At 40.5% G+C, this 13,966-nt stretch overlaps 1 protein-coding gene across 1 annotated transcript in view; it reads left to right on the top strand.

Annotated features, from left to right (window-relative positions):
* ADAMTS12 (ADAM metallopeptidase with thrombospondin type 1 motif 12) overlaps nt 1-12,933 on the top strand; it is a 171,182-nt gene extending 158,249 nt beyond the window's left edge. The window contains exons 20-23 of the mRNA XM_074932675.1: nt 1,286-1,438; nt 4,086-4,259; nt 7,704-7,857; nt 9,986-12,933. Of these exons, the coding sequence (XP_074788776.1) occupies nt 1,286-1,438; nt 4,086-4,259; nt 7,704-7,857; nt 9,986-10,221 (717 nt within the window). The 3' untranslated portion in view covers nt 10,222-12,933. The remainder of the gene's footprint in view (nt 1-1,285; nt 1,439-4,085; nt 4,260-7,703; nt 7,858-9,985) is intronic.
* Nucleotides 12,934-13,966: the final 1,033 nt, after the last annotated feature.

Below are 13,966 nucleotides of genomic sequence, written 5' to 3'. Positions count from 1 at the left end.
TTGGTCTTCTCATCCCTACTCAGAATGGGGATTTGCTCAAAGACTAAGCAACCCTTCAATAAAGTGTTGGTGCTATCAGACTGGTATAGCAGGGCTGAGGGCAGTCATCAAACAGTCAGCAGCCAAGACAAGGACAGTCCATCCTCTTGAACAGACAAGTTGTCTTGGATAGATATGTCACTATGCAAAACTGAATAGTGCAGTCCCTTCCAACAAGACCTTTGTGGCATCTTGGACAGATGTCCCAGGAATCTCAGAAGCTGGAGCTGGCATGCTGAAGAGGCATTGCAGATTCACACTCTTAATAATTTGCTATTTCCCCAAAATTTGTTGTTGTGACCATTAACTATTTTTCCACATCTCTGATGGAATCTTATAACAGCTCCACATCTTCATTTTTTTTTTCCCTGCCTTAGCTTCAGCTTAGCTTTCCCTATCTTTCCAAGGACACTTACTCAGCTTTCTCTGTTTAACTTTCCTACTTCCAGGTAGGGTGTTCAAACCACATAATAGCAGTCACTCTCTTAATCATTTTGCTGACTTAATCCAAGATTTTTTTTTCTTATGCCAACTACAGGCTGCTTGGCGTGTGTGAGATTCGACTCTCTATAGTTCACTGTCCCTCCCTTTTTAAGGAAGAAAAAGGTAAATGGGTGTCTCCAGCCACTTTTTGGCCCTTCCTGCTTCTGAATACAATGGTCATGACATTTTTGTGAAGTGTGTGCACTCTTGGGATCTGGACTGGCGTGATCAATATTCTCTTACCTCAGACACTAAAGCCCTCTCAAATGTTGGAAACACTTAACCACTCTCTGAATTCGTAATTTCAAAAATTCATTACAGTTTTCCCAAGAGTCTCACACAGTTTATTTCAGATTTTCAGCATCATGCACTCAATTTACTGAATATCTCGTCAGAAGTATTAGGGATAAGAGAGGGAACAGTGCTGAAGACTGGATGCAATAACATTTTGCACTAGATCCCCAAAGATAACGCAAGGAAACAATGGAACAGCTGAATCAGTTTCAAAATCTCTCAGTATGCAGGAGTTTGCTGAAGAAGAGCAGTGCATGGTATAAATCAGAATTTATATTTTCTTAACAAAGCAACAGAGGGCTCTCCTTCAGAACCTCAAGTAAGCCTTAGGTGAATTTGAAATCTTCTTTTGAGTATCTTGGATAACCTAGGTCATCTAAAATGACCCTAAATATTTATATTAAGTTCCTGGATTTTTTTCCAGAAACTAACGAGTTTGCCCCTGGGCTTTCCTCTCACCCTCATTCAGTGCTCTACCACCTGTGGAATGGGGGCTTTCTGGAGACACGTGGAGTGCAGCAGCAAGAACACATCTCACTGTCAGCACACAAAAAAGCCTGATCCTGCAAGAAAATGTTATCTTCGTCCATGTGCTAGCTGGAAAACAGGAAACTGGAGCAAGGTAACTTCATTCAGAGCTGTGTGTGAACAGTAAGCTTGCTAACTTCAAAGAGTAGGGAGTTCTAAATACTTCATTTTTAAAAGTATTATTTACTCAGTGAATGCATACATGATTCCCAGTTGACCATTCAGCGCTAATTTACTAATTTCCTGACTAAGTTATTTATGGAAACGCATCTGCTGTGAATTCTGTTCTTCCTGGGGTTGTGCTCATTTACTCTTATATCTAGAGCTAAAGCAGTGCTCAGTGTCCGTGATCTGTCAAGATCCTAGGGCAAAGCTGTACATGTTTGCATGTGTCATCTTTTTGATGTTTGCCTTCAGGGGCATATCCTAATTTTAAGAAGCAAGTGGGAATTTGGGAGAGGGAGTGGTCATGTTCCTGTTCACCCTTGCCACTGTGTGTTATCTCTTATGTGACATGGTCTGTTCCCCATTCATGTAACTCTGAGTTTTACATTACAAAAACTAAAGAAAAATGTTCTGGGGAGCATGCCTCCTATTGCTAGGGTCTTACTGTGTCCTAGTTATGTACACAGGCCTGGTCAAGAGTCAGAATAGTGTCCAAAGGGATAAGTGGAACCCAAGGAATTGTGTTTGAGGTTTTTTTTTTTGGTATGTGATGGACACCTGGAAGGGCTTCAGTGACTTATTGAAGCTTGTTACATTTTGTCCTCACACTGTCCAAAACAGGGGCTTCAAACAGTGGGCTGTTTTTCAAGACTCAAAACCTACAAAAAGCTATTTGAGATAATGTTGATTTAATAAAGAACAAGATAGATCTCTCAAACTTTCTCAATACATATCATTTTTGTGGACAATGTTGTTGCCATGGGACTAGAGGGCAGATAGAAAAGGTTATAGTTACAAAACCTGTTATATTATTGAGCTTTTTGACATAGAATTGATTTGTACATGAAATACATGCCTGTTTAGACAGCCCAGGAAAGGCCAAGGTATTACATAACTACATTAAGCCTTCTAAATTAATTTTAAATGATACATAGACATTTTGCAGTCCCAGTTGCAGAGGGCGTATTTCATCTTCACTTTTTCATCATAAATGTTACTGCTCTTGCAACAAGTGGACAATAGTTATGTCACAGAAAGTAGCTAGAATTCCAGTTTAATGATAAAGTATTATGAGAAATAAATGTTTTAAAGTGTCAGTCCAATTGTGAGACCAATTTGAGACAAAAGGCTTTTCCTAGCAGATTCCTGTTTTGTTACCCAGCCTTATTTTCCAGCAATTGAACTATAAAAGCCTAACAACAATTTCATATATAAAAATGGCTATTTTTGGTTTGCTTTTGTAAGTGGCAATTGTTTTTTTCATTACTTGTTTCAAACATTTTTATGTCACCTATAACAGGAAGATGGCTATATTTCCCTGCTAGTGTAGTAAAGCTTTCTCTGTTCCTGTTCTCTTACCTAATTGTTCACCTCCCCAAAAAGGGAGGTGCTTCAGACTAGATCTTGCAGTCTAAGTTTAATACCAAATATAATTTGCACATATTTTGGGGTCGTGTGTGCTTAGTTTCTTTCACAGTCACTTCTGTCCATTGTTTCTATTCAGAGGGACAGAAGCTTCTGTGAACAAGAGCATGGACTCCCCTTCCACCCATCCTTCAGCTTCCTGGGGAAGTATTATATTCAGTTTCCTTGTTCAACTGAAGAATGCTTATTTATGAAAGGATAACAACATCAGTTGTTACATTGCATCATGGTGGTAAAGATGAAAGCTGATCTGAGGTTATTTAGTGGTACTGGTAGAATTGACTTTAATTCTGGGTGAAGACATTAAGTGTGTATTTGTCCTTACCCTCAGGGTAGGTAGCAAATTCAGTTCTTAGTCAGCAGCAGGAGAGGTCCTGGGCTTGGTAGGTGGGGACACAATGTCTGGCTGCTGCATGAGGCCTTGGAGCAAGCTCTGGGGGGAAATAGGAGACAGGAAGGGCTTGCCAGTAGTGCTCCAAGCTGGGAAACGATTTCACAGGCTGTGAGTGAGGCTCAGGGTGTCTCTCTCTCCTCTCCCATTTCTCACACCCACACTGCTTTTGGGGTGTGGATCCTCCTGGTGCCATGGAAGAGCAAGGAAGGTGAGTGTGGGAACTGCTGCTGTGGATGAGTCTACTATCTCCAAGTGGTAACAGCAGTGACTCAAGTCTGTGGGCTAAAATGAGGAGCAGTTTTTTGCCAGCCTGAGCATTCTGCTACCATGGACACTTACCTCTTCCATGGCTGAATGAGAAATCAACTTAGGCAACTGTGCCTGCATCTTCCCTCCCTCAGAAAACTAAACAACTGGCAATTGCCCTGTGTACAGGATTCATTTTTTGTATTTATTGCATTGTGACTCTTTCACTATGACATCTTTGGAAATAGCTGACAAGATTTCCTAATTAAATATGCATCTGTGTTATTAACGGATATTCCAGTGAAAAAAGGGAAGTATTGATATGGTGTGTTCTGATTTGCTATAATGAACACCACAGTGTTTAAGCCTAGCAACAGATTGTTGTGGTAGACTGAAAATTCCTTCTGTGAGTCAGGATGCTCAGGCTGTCCTTCTCCTCTGTGACTGAGGAAGGGACAGCCCCTCAGAGGAGCATCATTTGGAGATGTGCCTCTTTCTGTTTTGTGTACAGTGTTCTACTAACTGCAATGGTGGTTTCAAGACCCGAGATGTTCACTGCATTGATGTTCGTGAAAAGCGACTTCTCAGGCCTTTTCATTGCCAATTACTCGGATATAAACCACAACTCAACACTAGTTGTAACATGGAACCTTGCTTGCAGTGGCGTGTGGAGCCTTGGAATGAGGTAATGTTCTTTAAAAGAAGCTTTGGGAACAAACAATTAACTGTCAGTTAACAGTGACTGTTAAATCCCACCTGTTAGGTAAACGCTCTCAAAGGAAGACACACAGCTAGTACTACTCAGAGGCTCTGCAGTCCTTGTGTATGGTTACTGCAAAAACTATCATAAATGTTAAGACTTCCCAGAATCATTCTTGGGATTGCATGTGATATGCAGCTAGAGCTGTAAATTACCATACCCTGAAAGAGAGAAGCAGATGGCCTGGAAGAAGATTTGTTTTAGCTATCCTAGTGGATCAGTAAATGTGATTCATTTAGACCAATCCCTTTTGCTGCCATTTTAATGTTGCTTTCTTATTATGATTAATTTGGAATTTTCCTTTACGCTTTTGGACTGGAATTTTATGGGGCCGGAGACTGAAGTCAGACATAAGATAAATCTGATTTTTGGGTCAGTCTGTAATATAAATCTGTGCCAACAAACTCATGGGCAGCCAGGCTTATATTTATGCCAGCTAAAGCACATGGTCTGATTACATTTTAGCGTTTACTCCCACTAAAAGCAGCTTTGGAGAAAGTGCCACAATGTTGGTGGCATTGTGGACCTGATGATTTTGGACTTCAAGGATAAGAGTAGCCAAATGATTGCACCCATTTGCCACTTAAAATATTTTATAAAAACACTTGTCCAACCCTGGCAGTTGTCCTTATGCTAAAGATAGTGGATAGAGTTGGATTGAAGAGGTTCATTTATCATATGTCAGCTCTGGTCCTCTGTCCATTAGGGATGCAGTTCCTTGTAGGACAGGAACAATTCGAGGTTTATCTGGCACCTTATTTCACATCAGAGTATGAAGTCTTTTGTGTATTTCAAGCAGGCTGTACTGCGGGCCTAGTGAATAATAGTAAAAAATCAGTTGGTAAGTAATAATAGAATGTGGACAAAAGAATGTTTAAAAAATAAACTGGGTCACTGTCTTTGTATGATGCTTTCATTGCCAGATAGTTAATTTATTGTATGGACTGGGTAAACTTTAATGTCCCCAACTGCCTCATAAAAATGAGATGTTGCATCTCATGAACTTTTACTGTCTTCAGTAAATATTACAGATTAATCCTGAGGACATGTGACTTCCAATCTCATTCTTGTCAGAGAAGTTACTGTTGCCAGTGGTGCTACATGAACAGTTCTGTTTCGCCTGCTCTGTTTTTCCACTTCCATGCTGTCCTATATTCCTTGCATTAATATATGCCAGGAACAGCTTTCCCCCAAGTATTTTGGATGAGTAATGGCTTGTTCCCTGTCTCTTTCCGAGCATGTAATGAAATAAATGTCTCGGTGCAGAGCTTTTCTTCATGTCTGGACTGTAAGACTTGATAGGCAAGCTAGCCTGTATGTCTTTCTAAATTACATGGGCCAGTGACATGCTTCTTGTTACCTGTGGCTCCACATTTCTAAACAAAGAACATTTCCTGCTGTCTTTATGGTCTGATTTTGGGTTCTCATCCATTCCCACCTCTCTCCTCATGGGTTTGTGCACCTCTTTTGTTAGTGTTCGAGAACATGTGGTGGTGGCCAGCAAAAGCGACATATCTACTGCCCAAAAGAAGGCTACTGTGACTGGACAAAAAGACCAAATGCCATTGCATCATGTAACAGGCAACCTTGTACGCAGTGGATTAACCAGGCATGGGGCCCGGTAGGATTCAGTTCTTTTTTGGTTTATTTGTTGTCATCAGTTGACCATAACTGGTCATATTATTCACTTGTCTGTGAAGCTCTGTGCTATGGCAAATAGAGTTTCCTATGCACAGCTGGAGCTACAATGGGAGATCTTTTTGGATCTACTACTACTAAACATTTCAGAGTCAGTCCATCTCAATTCCTTGGGGTGACAGATATTGTACCTTTTATTTTTTGTTACTGCATTAGATGTTGTTGGAGAGCATTGTTGGGTTTTTTTTTTCCCTTTCTAATCAAAAACGAGATACCATTGACATTTTTCCATTACTCATTTGAAATTTTCCACCATTTGAGACTGTTGAGGGGGGTTGGGTGACCAATAAGGCAACTTTGTGGAGTATTGGACTTGCTCACACAAACAGAAATGCTGAATTTTGACCCATAGCCTTCTACTTTGGCATCTGGAATTCTAATTTTAAAATACAAGGTGTGTATTTGGGGAACCTTCCAGTATCTGCAGTGCATGTTTAGTTATAAAGAAACTGGTATATCTAATAAACCTTTCCATCCAGTTTCCTTAATAAACCTACTCATACATTACATATACTCCTTACAGCAGTGGAGAACATTGAAAGAACACCAAAAGCCAGGAACCACAAATAAGGAAACAATGGAGAGTCATTTAACACTGAAAATTTAATGAGCTGCTTTTGACACAAAGCCATTAGATGGGATGAGTATAATGCAACATAGAGTTAGTGTAACTCTGACACTTAAATATGGAAGTGTAAATGTTGGGACATGCATAAAATAAGCAACTGAATACCAACGTGTATAGCAATTGTTTACTGATTTATTAATCTCATTTATTTTACTTTATAAAAAAAAAAATATTAAACATTTATCTACAGTTGCCGCAAGAATACCTAAGATCTTTTCATGTACTTCACACCAGTAAATATTGAGTCTTATGCACAGAGATATAAATTATAGACAGGATAATTTGCAGAAAAATTAAAGAGGTACCAGTCCTGTCTTCATCTCTTGTGCTTCATTAGCTGGCATTCTCTATCTGTTGGAGTATCTTGCTGGCCACTATGTATCTGAAGACAAAAGTAATTTAGAATTAACTGGAATTCTCAGATGCTCTGGGATGTCAGAAGAATTAAGTACATTTACAGATCATTACAGGAGCGTATTTTGAAAATGTTCTCTTTTTTTATAGCCATCTGTGTGCAGCCAGAACAAGAAGCTAGCAGTTGTTTTGTGGTCATAAAGAAAGGATAACCACAGTAAATGTCACCAGACTGAAAACATCTCACTAAGCTTTTTTAAAATCTTCATCTCGGTCATTTCTAGACCTAACATTGCAATTGATTATTCATGTTTAATTTAGATGGTAAGAAAACAAAGGAAACAAAAAATGTCAGTGTGTAATACTAATTTAGATTATTACTCTCTTACTTTGTAGAACTGTCATTTCAGATCATACTCATCCTTCTCTGTAGAAAACAGTCCTCTCGCTCTGGTTACACATTGCAAGATACTGTATTTATACTATTTACCCCTCCACTGTATCCTGCCAAATCTGACCATAATGCACCATGGAGGTGTCTGGATGGAGAATACAGTACAGAAAGTACTTTAGTGTCATTGGTTCTGGATCATAAGGCATTTTTAGCTTCCTGTCACAGTACAGCTCAAATATTGGCATATTACACAATGTAAAAAACTTTTATATGTGTTAAAATTACTCTCTTTCAGTGCAGTGTTTCTTGTGGAGTAGGCATTCAGCAAAGACCTGTGAAGTGCACAAATATAGAAACTAATGAAACTGAAGATGACAGTATGTGTGTGGATAAACCCAAGCCAACAGAGTATCAGAAATGCAATCTGCAAGAGTGCAGGAAAAGTACAGGTATGGTAGTACAACTGCATCAGACAGTGTCCAAAAAGCTCTGCATTTGTGCTGAGATTCTGCAAAAACTGGGAGCTGACTCAGTTTAGTTTGTTGTGAGTACTACAAGCTCAATAATTATAGGTCAGCCTAACCTGCGGCTGCTCAGCTGGATTATTGGCAGAATCCTGTTGTCATGTTCTCCAGCCCTACTGTCCTTGTGTTGCCATGATGGGGAATGCAGTGCTCTAAGCATGCATCCCTAATCTGTGATGGCACAACTAAATGAATAGGTCTGGTTGTCCTGACCTGTTTTAGGTAACTCACACTCTGTTTTGAGGGCTGTGGAAGGACATGCTGTGAGTCCAAACAGATGCTGTTTCTTAAGGCCGTATAGGAACTGTACATTCTGGGCTGAGAGTACAAAGAAAGTGAGACAGACACTGTAAGAAAAATCGGACTGGCAGTGAACCCAGATACAGTCTTAACATGAATTCAGTGTCCCAGAGGGTGAGAGTCCCCAAAATGAAGAGGTGGAGAAAAGTCCTCTTGTGACTCAGGGTGTCCTGTGTACCTCTCTCCTTCAAGGGCTCAGGATCCCAGTTGTTTAGATGGTTAATAGTCCAGAAAATAAGTGTCAGGAGAGGAAGCTTACAGAAGAGTATCTTTTATTTGTAGTCTGTGTACTGCAGTATCCAGCAGATACCCTCAGGTAAGAACAGCAACAGCTCACAGTCCTGGAAGAGTCTTCAGAGGCCTTTCGGAGGAGGATTCTTCCCTCTTAGCAAGTCAGCAGTAAGGGTCCAATCTGGCAGTGAGACAAGAGGTTGTCTCCTGAGGGCAGTGCAGATCTGGCATACAGTTTGAGAGTTTAACTCCTGCTGTTCAAAGATCTTTAGCACATGTTTTGCCTAAGGGTTGAATCAGTCTTCTTATCTCCTGTCCCCTCTCATGTTCAGAAAGATAGACTCAGATAAATACTACCTACACAGGTTAGTAATATTAATAAAAATTATTTCTGTGAATAAAAGCTCAAGAAGCCAGTAAAACATAAGAAATGCCCTACTGGGTAGACCAGTGGTCCATGCAGCCCAGTATTGTGTCTCCAGCAATGGCACTAGAAGATGATACTTAGGGAGAATATAGGAGTTTAGTCCTTTCCTATGATTCATTTCCATGGTATTCCTCCAGCATTCCCAACTGACATATTAGAACTGTTAAAGGCACCCCTTTTAGTGCCTTTTAGTTTAAATTTATGGAACTTTTACCATGAATACATTGCATCCCTTTTTGACCCTGTGATGCCGTCTGTTTCCACGCTCTCCTGTGGCAGCAAGTTCCAGAGGTTCACAGCCTGCTGTGAAAAGAAGTACTTTTATCTGTTTTAAACTGCCTTTATACTAGTCTAATTGAGTTTCCCTAATTCTGGTGTTGAGGGATTTGCTAAACAACAGCCTTGTACTTGGCTAATCCACCACCTTCCTGTTTCTGCAAACCTTGACTTTCCCCCTAGCCATCTCTTCTTGCAGCTGAGGGCCCCTGTTTTGTAATATCTAACTAAATCTGACACATCTCAGTTTATTAAACCTGCCACAGACCTGTCAGGACCAAAATACATACAGTACCAGTCCCTGGCTTATTCTGATGCAGAAATTGAAGTGTAGTCAAGCTGAACATGTAGTTAGTTAAACATGCTTTGTCTATGCTCTTCTGCCTGCCCTGCATGGCTCTGCAGCGCACTGCCAGCCCATTGTGCTTGTCTTACATGCACTATTACAAGAATGTGAAAGTACCAGACTCACAAATCATTGTTGCTAGACTTTCTCTGGCAGTTCTTAAAAGCAGAAACATTAAAGTGAAAAACACAGATCAGCTATGTCTGCTGCAAAAGTAAAGCCTCACTGAACAGTAATAAAAAAGTGCTGTATTTTCCCACACAAAGTCATGTGAAGTTTAATAGGACCTGTTCACTTAAATGTCCTAAAATTTCAGAGGATCAAGCTGACCCCTAATACAAAGGAAGAGAAAACCATCATAGATAATAGCCTTAACAAGCATGACTGTCTGGCATAAAGCAGTTTAAAATTCTAGAAATACAGATAATATGTCAGCAAAATATAGCTAATTCTTCTCATCTTCTCCACCATAGGACTACCCTGCAGCAAAGACCAACTATCAGTTCACTTCTGCCGGAGGCTGAAAGGCATTGGCAAGTGCTTGCTGCCGTCAATACAGACTCAGTGCTGCTTCACGTGTAGTCAGCCCCGAATTCGTAACAAAGCAAGATACTTGGATCAGCGAGGCCTCAAACAACAAAACTACACTAAATCTAGAAGAAAATCACCTCAAAACCAAGGAAACAACAACCAAGCTGCTTGGCAGTAGCTGTTTTTTATATAGTTGCTTTTTGTAGAGCTGTTTACAGGTTTCACATTCCTCCTTTTTTTCTCTGAATCATCCAACATAAATGGAAATCTGTGAACAAAATTGGGAAAACACATCCTTTAGGGTTATCAGTCCTAACTTACTCCTTCACGTTATTCTATGTAATAGTCCAAAATTTGTAACATAATTTGCAGTGTACCAGCAGCTAGTTCTTCTTAGGCATGCATAGAGGCTAGAAACGAGCTTGCAATAATTTTTTGATTTTTTAAAAATGTTTTACTTGTTCTTTCTTCCATCTCTTCTCCAAAACTGACTTGAAACAGCAGCACCGCTTACTCAAGAGTGCTGAGTGAAGGTGGCCAACGGGACAGCAGACACAGACCTGCGCTGTGAGCCACATCCCACTATGCTCACTCATTTTTCTGGTTTTAGGAATCCAAGTGAAGTGGCAGTGTTTCTCTAAATTGTTTGCTCACTTCATAAACTTAAAAGCAGAGTTTTATAATGACTGATTATGATATGCAGGCCGAATTGAAACATTGGGGTTTTTTTAAAAAAAAAAAAAAAGTTAATTTAGTCCTTGACTAAACCTCTAAAGGATACCTCAGCAATAGCCTGTCCTGGCCAGTTTTCTTCTGCTACAAGTGTCTTCCTGTAACCTGAAAATCACACCAAATACAGGAGGATGTTAAGTTCCCAAATACATTTTAAGGAACATTTCATGGTACCATGAAAGCAAACTGTTTGCATCTACCACCTTAATAGAGAGATTATAATTCACAGCAATATTCAGTGATAGAGATACCAGTATCTCCTAGTAGAGTGTAAGCCCACATCCTCAAGAGTGTTCTATCACCTCACTCACAGCAAACTTTTCTCCCAGTGCAAATCCTTGCTTATAGTCAGAGTAAGGTCACCTGGGACAGGAGCCTGTGACCCACGGTATCTGTGTAGCTCTGGGCCACAGGCATTAGGAGAGCACTAGCCTAGTGCACTTCTGTTTTTCTACTGAAGAAAATGGCAGAACGAACTTTAGGGAGACCAGACTGGACCCTTTAAGCAAAGCTGGGCATTTTCAAAAGAGCTGGACGGAGTCCGACATTTAGATTCCTTTGAAATTCAGTAGGATTTGGACACCCCAGTTCCTCATGCTCTTTTGAAAATCTCGGATTTACTCTCTAGCTACCTGACAATTTGAGACTGTAATACAGGGAAATGTTACATTTTATGCAGTGTAGAGTGAGACGCATAGCCATGCGTCCAAGTGTCGCTATGGTTACAGAGCTATGACTAGCAATAGCCCTATTTCTAGACAGACCTTTATGAAAGTTAATAGAAATATTTGGGCCTGGCTGTAATGTGTTAACCTAATGGTGGCCACAGGTCTAATTGTACTTCTTCATAGGTTGGTGACCTTTGGCTAAGGGCTCACTTCTTCACTTGAAGTCTCTGGGAGTTCGGGATATGCAACATGGTAAGGTTAGATTTATTAACCTCTGTGATGGCAGTGTAACCCCAGTTATAGGTGCTGATGAAACTTAAAATCCACTGTTAAAAATATGGTGCTATATAACAGATGTGGGGGATCACTTAGAGTGGTGCATGTGCATGTGTGTACATAGCACGCATGCACCTACTCTTAAAATAATACACATCTATGGTGTTGCTGGCCAATACCATACATAATGCTTTCTAAATTTCACAGTGTGCTTATGGGCCTTCTGAGGCCCTGAATGGCTACTGACCCTTTGAGCAATAGAAATCTGGGCAGTTCTTATTTCACTGGACACAGAAATACTGAATTGTGTGAAGAAGTGGAGGTGTCCTGTCTGCTTGGCTTGTCCTCAGTCTGCGTTGTGTAGAGCATAACCTGTGCTGCGACATCTGAGGCAGTTCTTTGATGGCCAGGCAACCTAGACTGGCAGATGGTGCAGATGCTTCTGATGTTCCCAGAAGCATCCTCTCAGATTTGGGCAGCACAAAGTTAGGTTCACTTCAGAGTCACACTCTTCTGTGCTCAGAGGTACCTGCAACATTTTATCCACAGAGGTCAGCAGAGGTGGGTCATCACATATGTGGGCTAATGAGAAAGGAGCTGACAGAGCGGGTATAGTGCAGGTGGGAGGAAGAGTGCCTGGGAGGGTTGTCCCTTCCAGTGCTCATTATGGCTAGTGTAGAGTAAAACTATTTCTGACTTCATTATTTTCTTCAGGGAGCTGTAATCTTATTTGAAATGGATAAAAGTGAATAAATTATGTTACAGACATTAATCAAAATAATCTTTCTACCCAGGGAAGCACAGTCATCACTGTTGCTCATTTTAAAAATTTAGGAAAAGACTGTGACAACAACATGAACTGTTTTAATAGAGCAGTGCCACTGCTGTGTTTTACATAGGTTCTTACACATACTCATCAGCCTAGTTTTCTCCTCTATGCTAATAATATGTGCGGTCGTCTCTCCCATCCATTTAGCAAGATTCCTTTCTTATGACATAACTAAGTAAGGTGGATTTATGATCCTAACCCAGATGGTCACTATTCTGAAAACTGAATAGAGGATTAAGTGCAGAGGCATAATATCTTTACATTATCATATTAGCCTGAGACACATCAGCTTCAAGAGTTTGCTCAGGAAAACATGTATTTGGCACATTCACTGCTTGTTCTAACATTTCAAGGTTAAAAAGCAAACTATGATGACATATTTGTTTCAAGCTTCAATAAATGGCATTGCTTATGTCTAGTGTCTCTGGTATTTTATGTTTCCAGTGCAAGAAGATTTGTAAGATAGAGTTCCAAAGAAAAAAAAAGTTTAGAAAATAACTTTTCTATTCCAGGGGAATCCTCATCGTTGAAGTATTTTGATGCTTCATATTCCAGCATAAAAGTCTATTAAAAAGGGTGAGGGAAAAAGTAGCAGAATAAAGCACAGTGCTAAATAAAAATAGACATTAATAGGCTTAGATATTTCCTATGAAATAGATGACATCTTACCACTTCTAGTCCAGCCAGATGTGCCTTAGCACCTTGGCAGCAGATGTGTGCATGTCTGTTGTGTGTGTTGTGGGATGTATTTGTTTTCATGAAGATTTGTATACGGTATGGTCATGGCCACTCCTCCACACTGAATCTTTTCAGTACTCAAGTTTTGCAAGTACTCATGATGATGATGATGCCAGAAACTTAATGACACTAACCTTGTTCCTTGACATACAGTCCAGGAGCACAGGCATTGCAGTTAAGCATATATAAGCATAAGCACCACCAGTTTGCACTCCATTACCAAACTCCACCCATGTATCCATCCATGGGTTCAGCCTCATAACATGTTATGGAAGTTGGTCCTTATTACTTCACTAAGTAAGTGTGGATCTCCAGCCCAGAGGGGCAGCATCCTGCACAGGTGCTGTAAGGGAGAGGAATGAATTGGATTGAGAAATGGGTTGATGCTCCCTCCACTCTGCAAAGGCTCATCAGCCCTGGATGACCTGCTGCACCACACACAGCCTGAGGAGCAGTCTCTGCTGCCTGCTGCACTGTTAGGCATGGCTCACTGCACTTTGACCTTGCCAAGCATACAGTATCCACCGAAGGAACTGTCTTTTGGTTGCTTAGCATCAGCTCGACATGAAATCAGTATGCAGGGAAAACATTGTGCTTGTGGCTCTAGTGATTCCCTCCGTGATTTTAGTAGAAATAGAGTCCCTAGAGAATGGGTGGATTTGAGTCCATTTTACCTCATG

Source organism: Athene noctua, chromosome Z, assembly GCF_965140245.1.
Source record: "Athene noctua chromosome Z, bAthNoc1.hap1.1, whole genome shotgun sequence".
Lineage (NCBI taxonomy): Eukaryota > Metazoa > Chordata > Aves > Strigiformes > Strigidae > Athene > Athene noctua.
The sequence above is the reverse complement of the archived record's forward strand: the minus strand, read 5'-3'. Positions and strand labels throughout refer to the sequence as shown.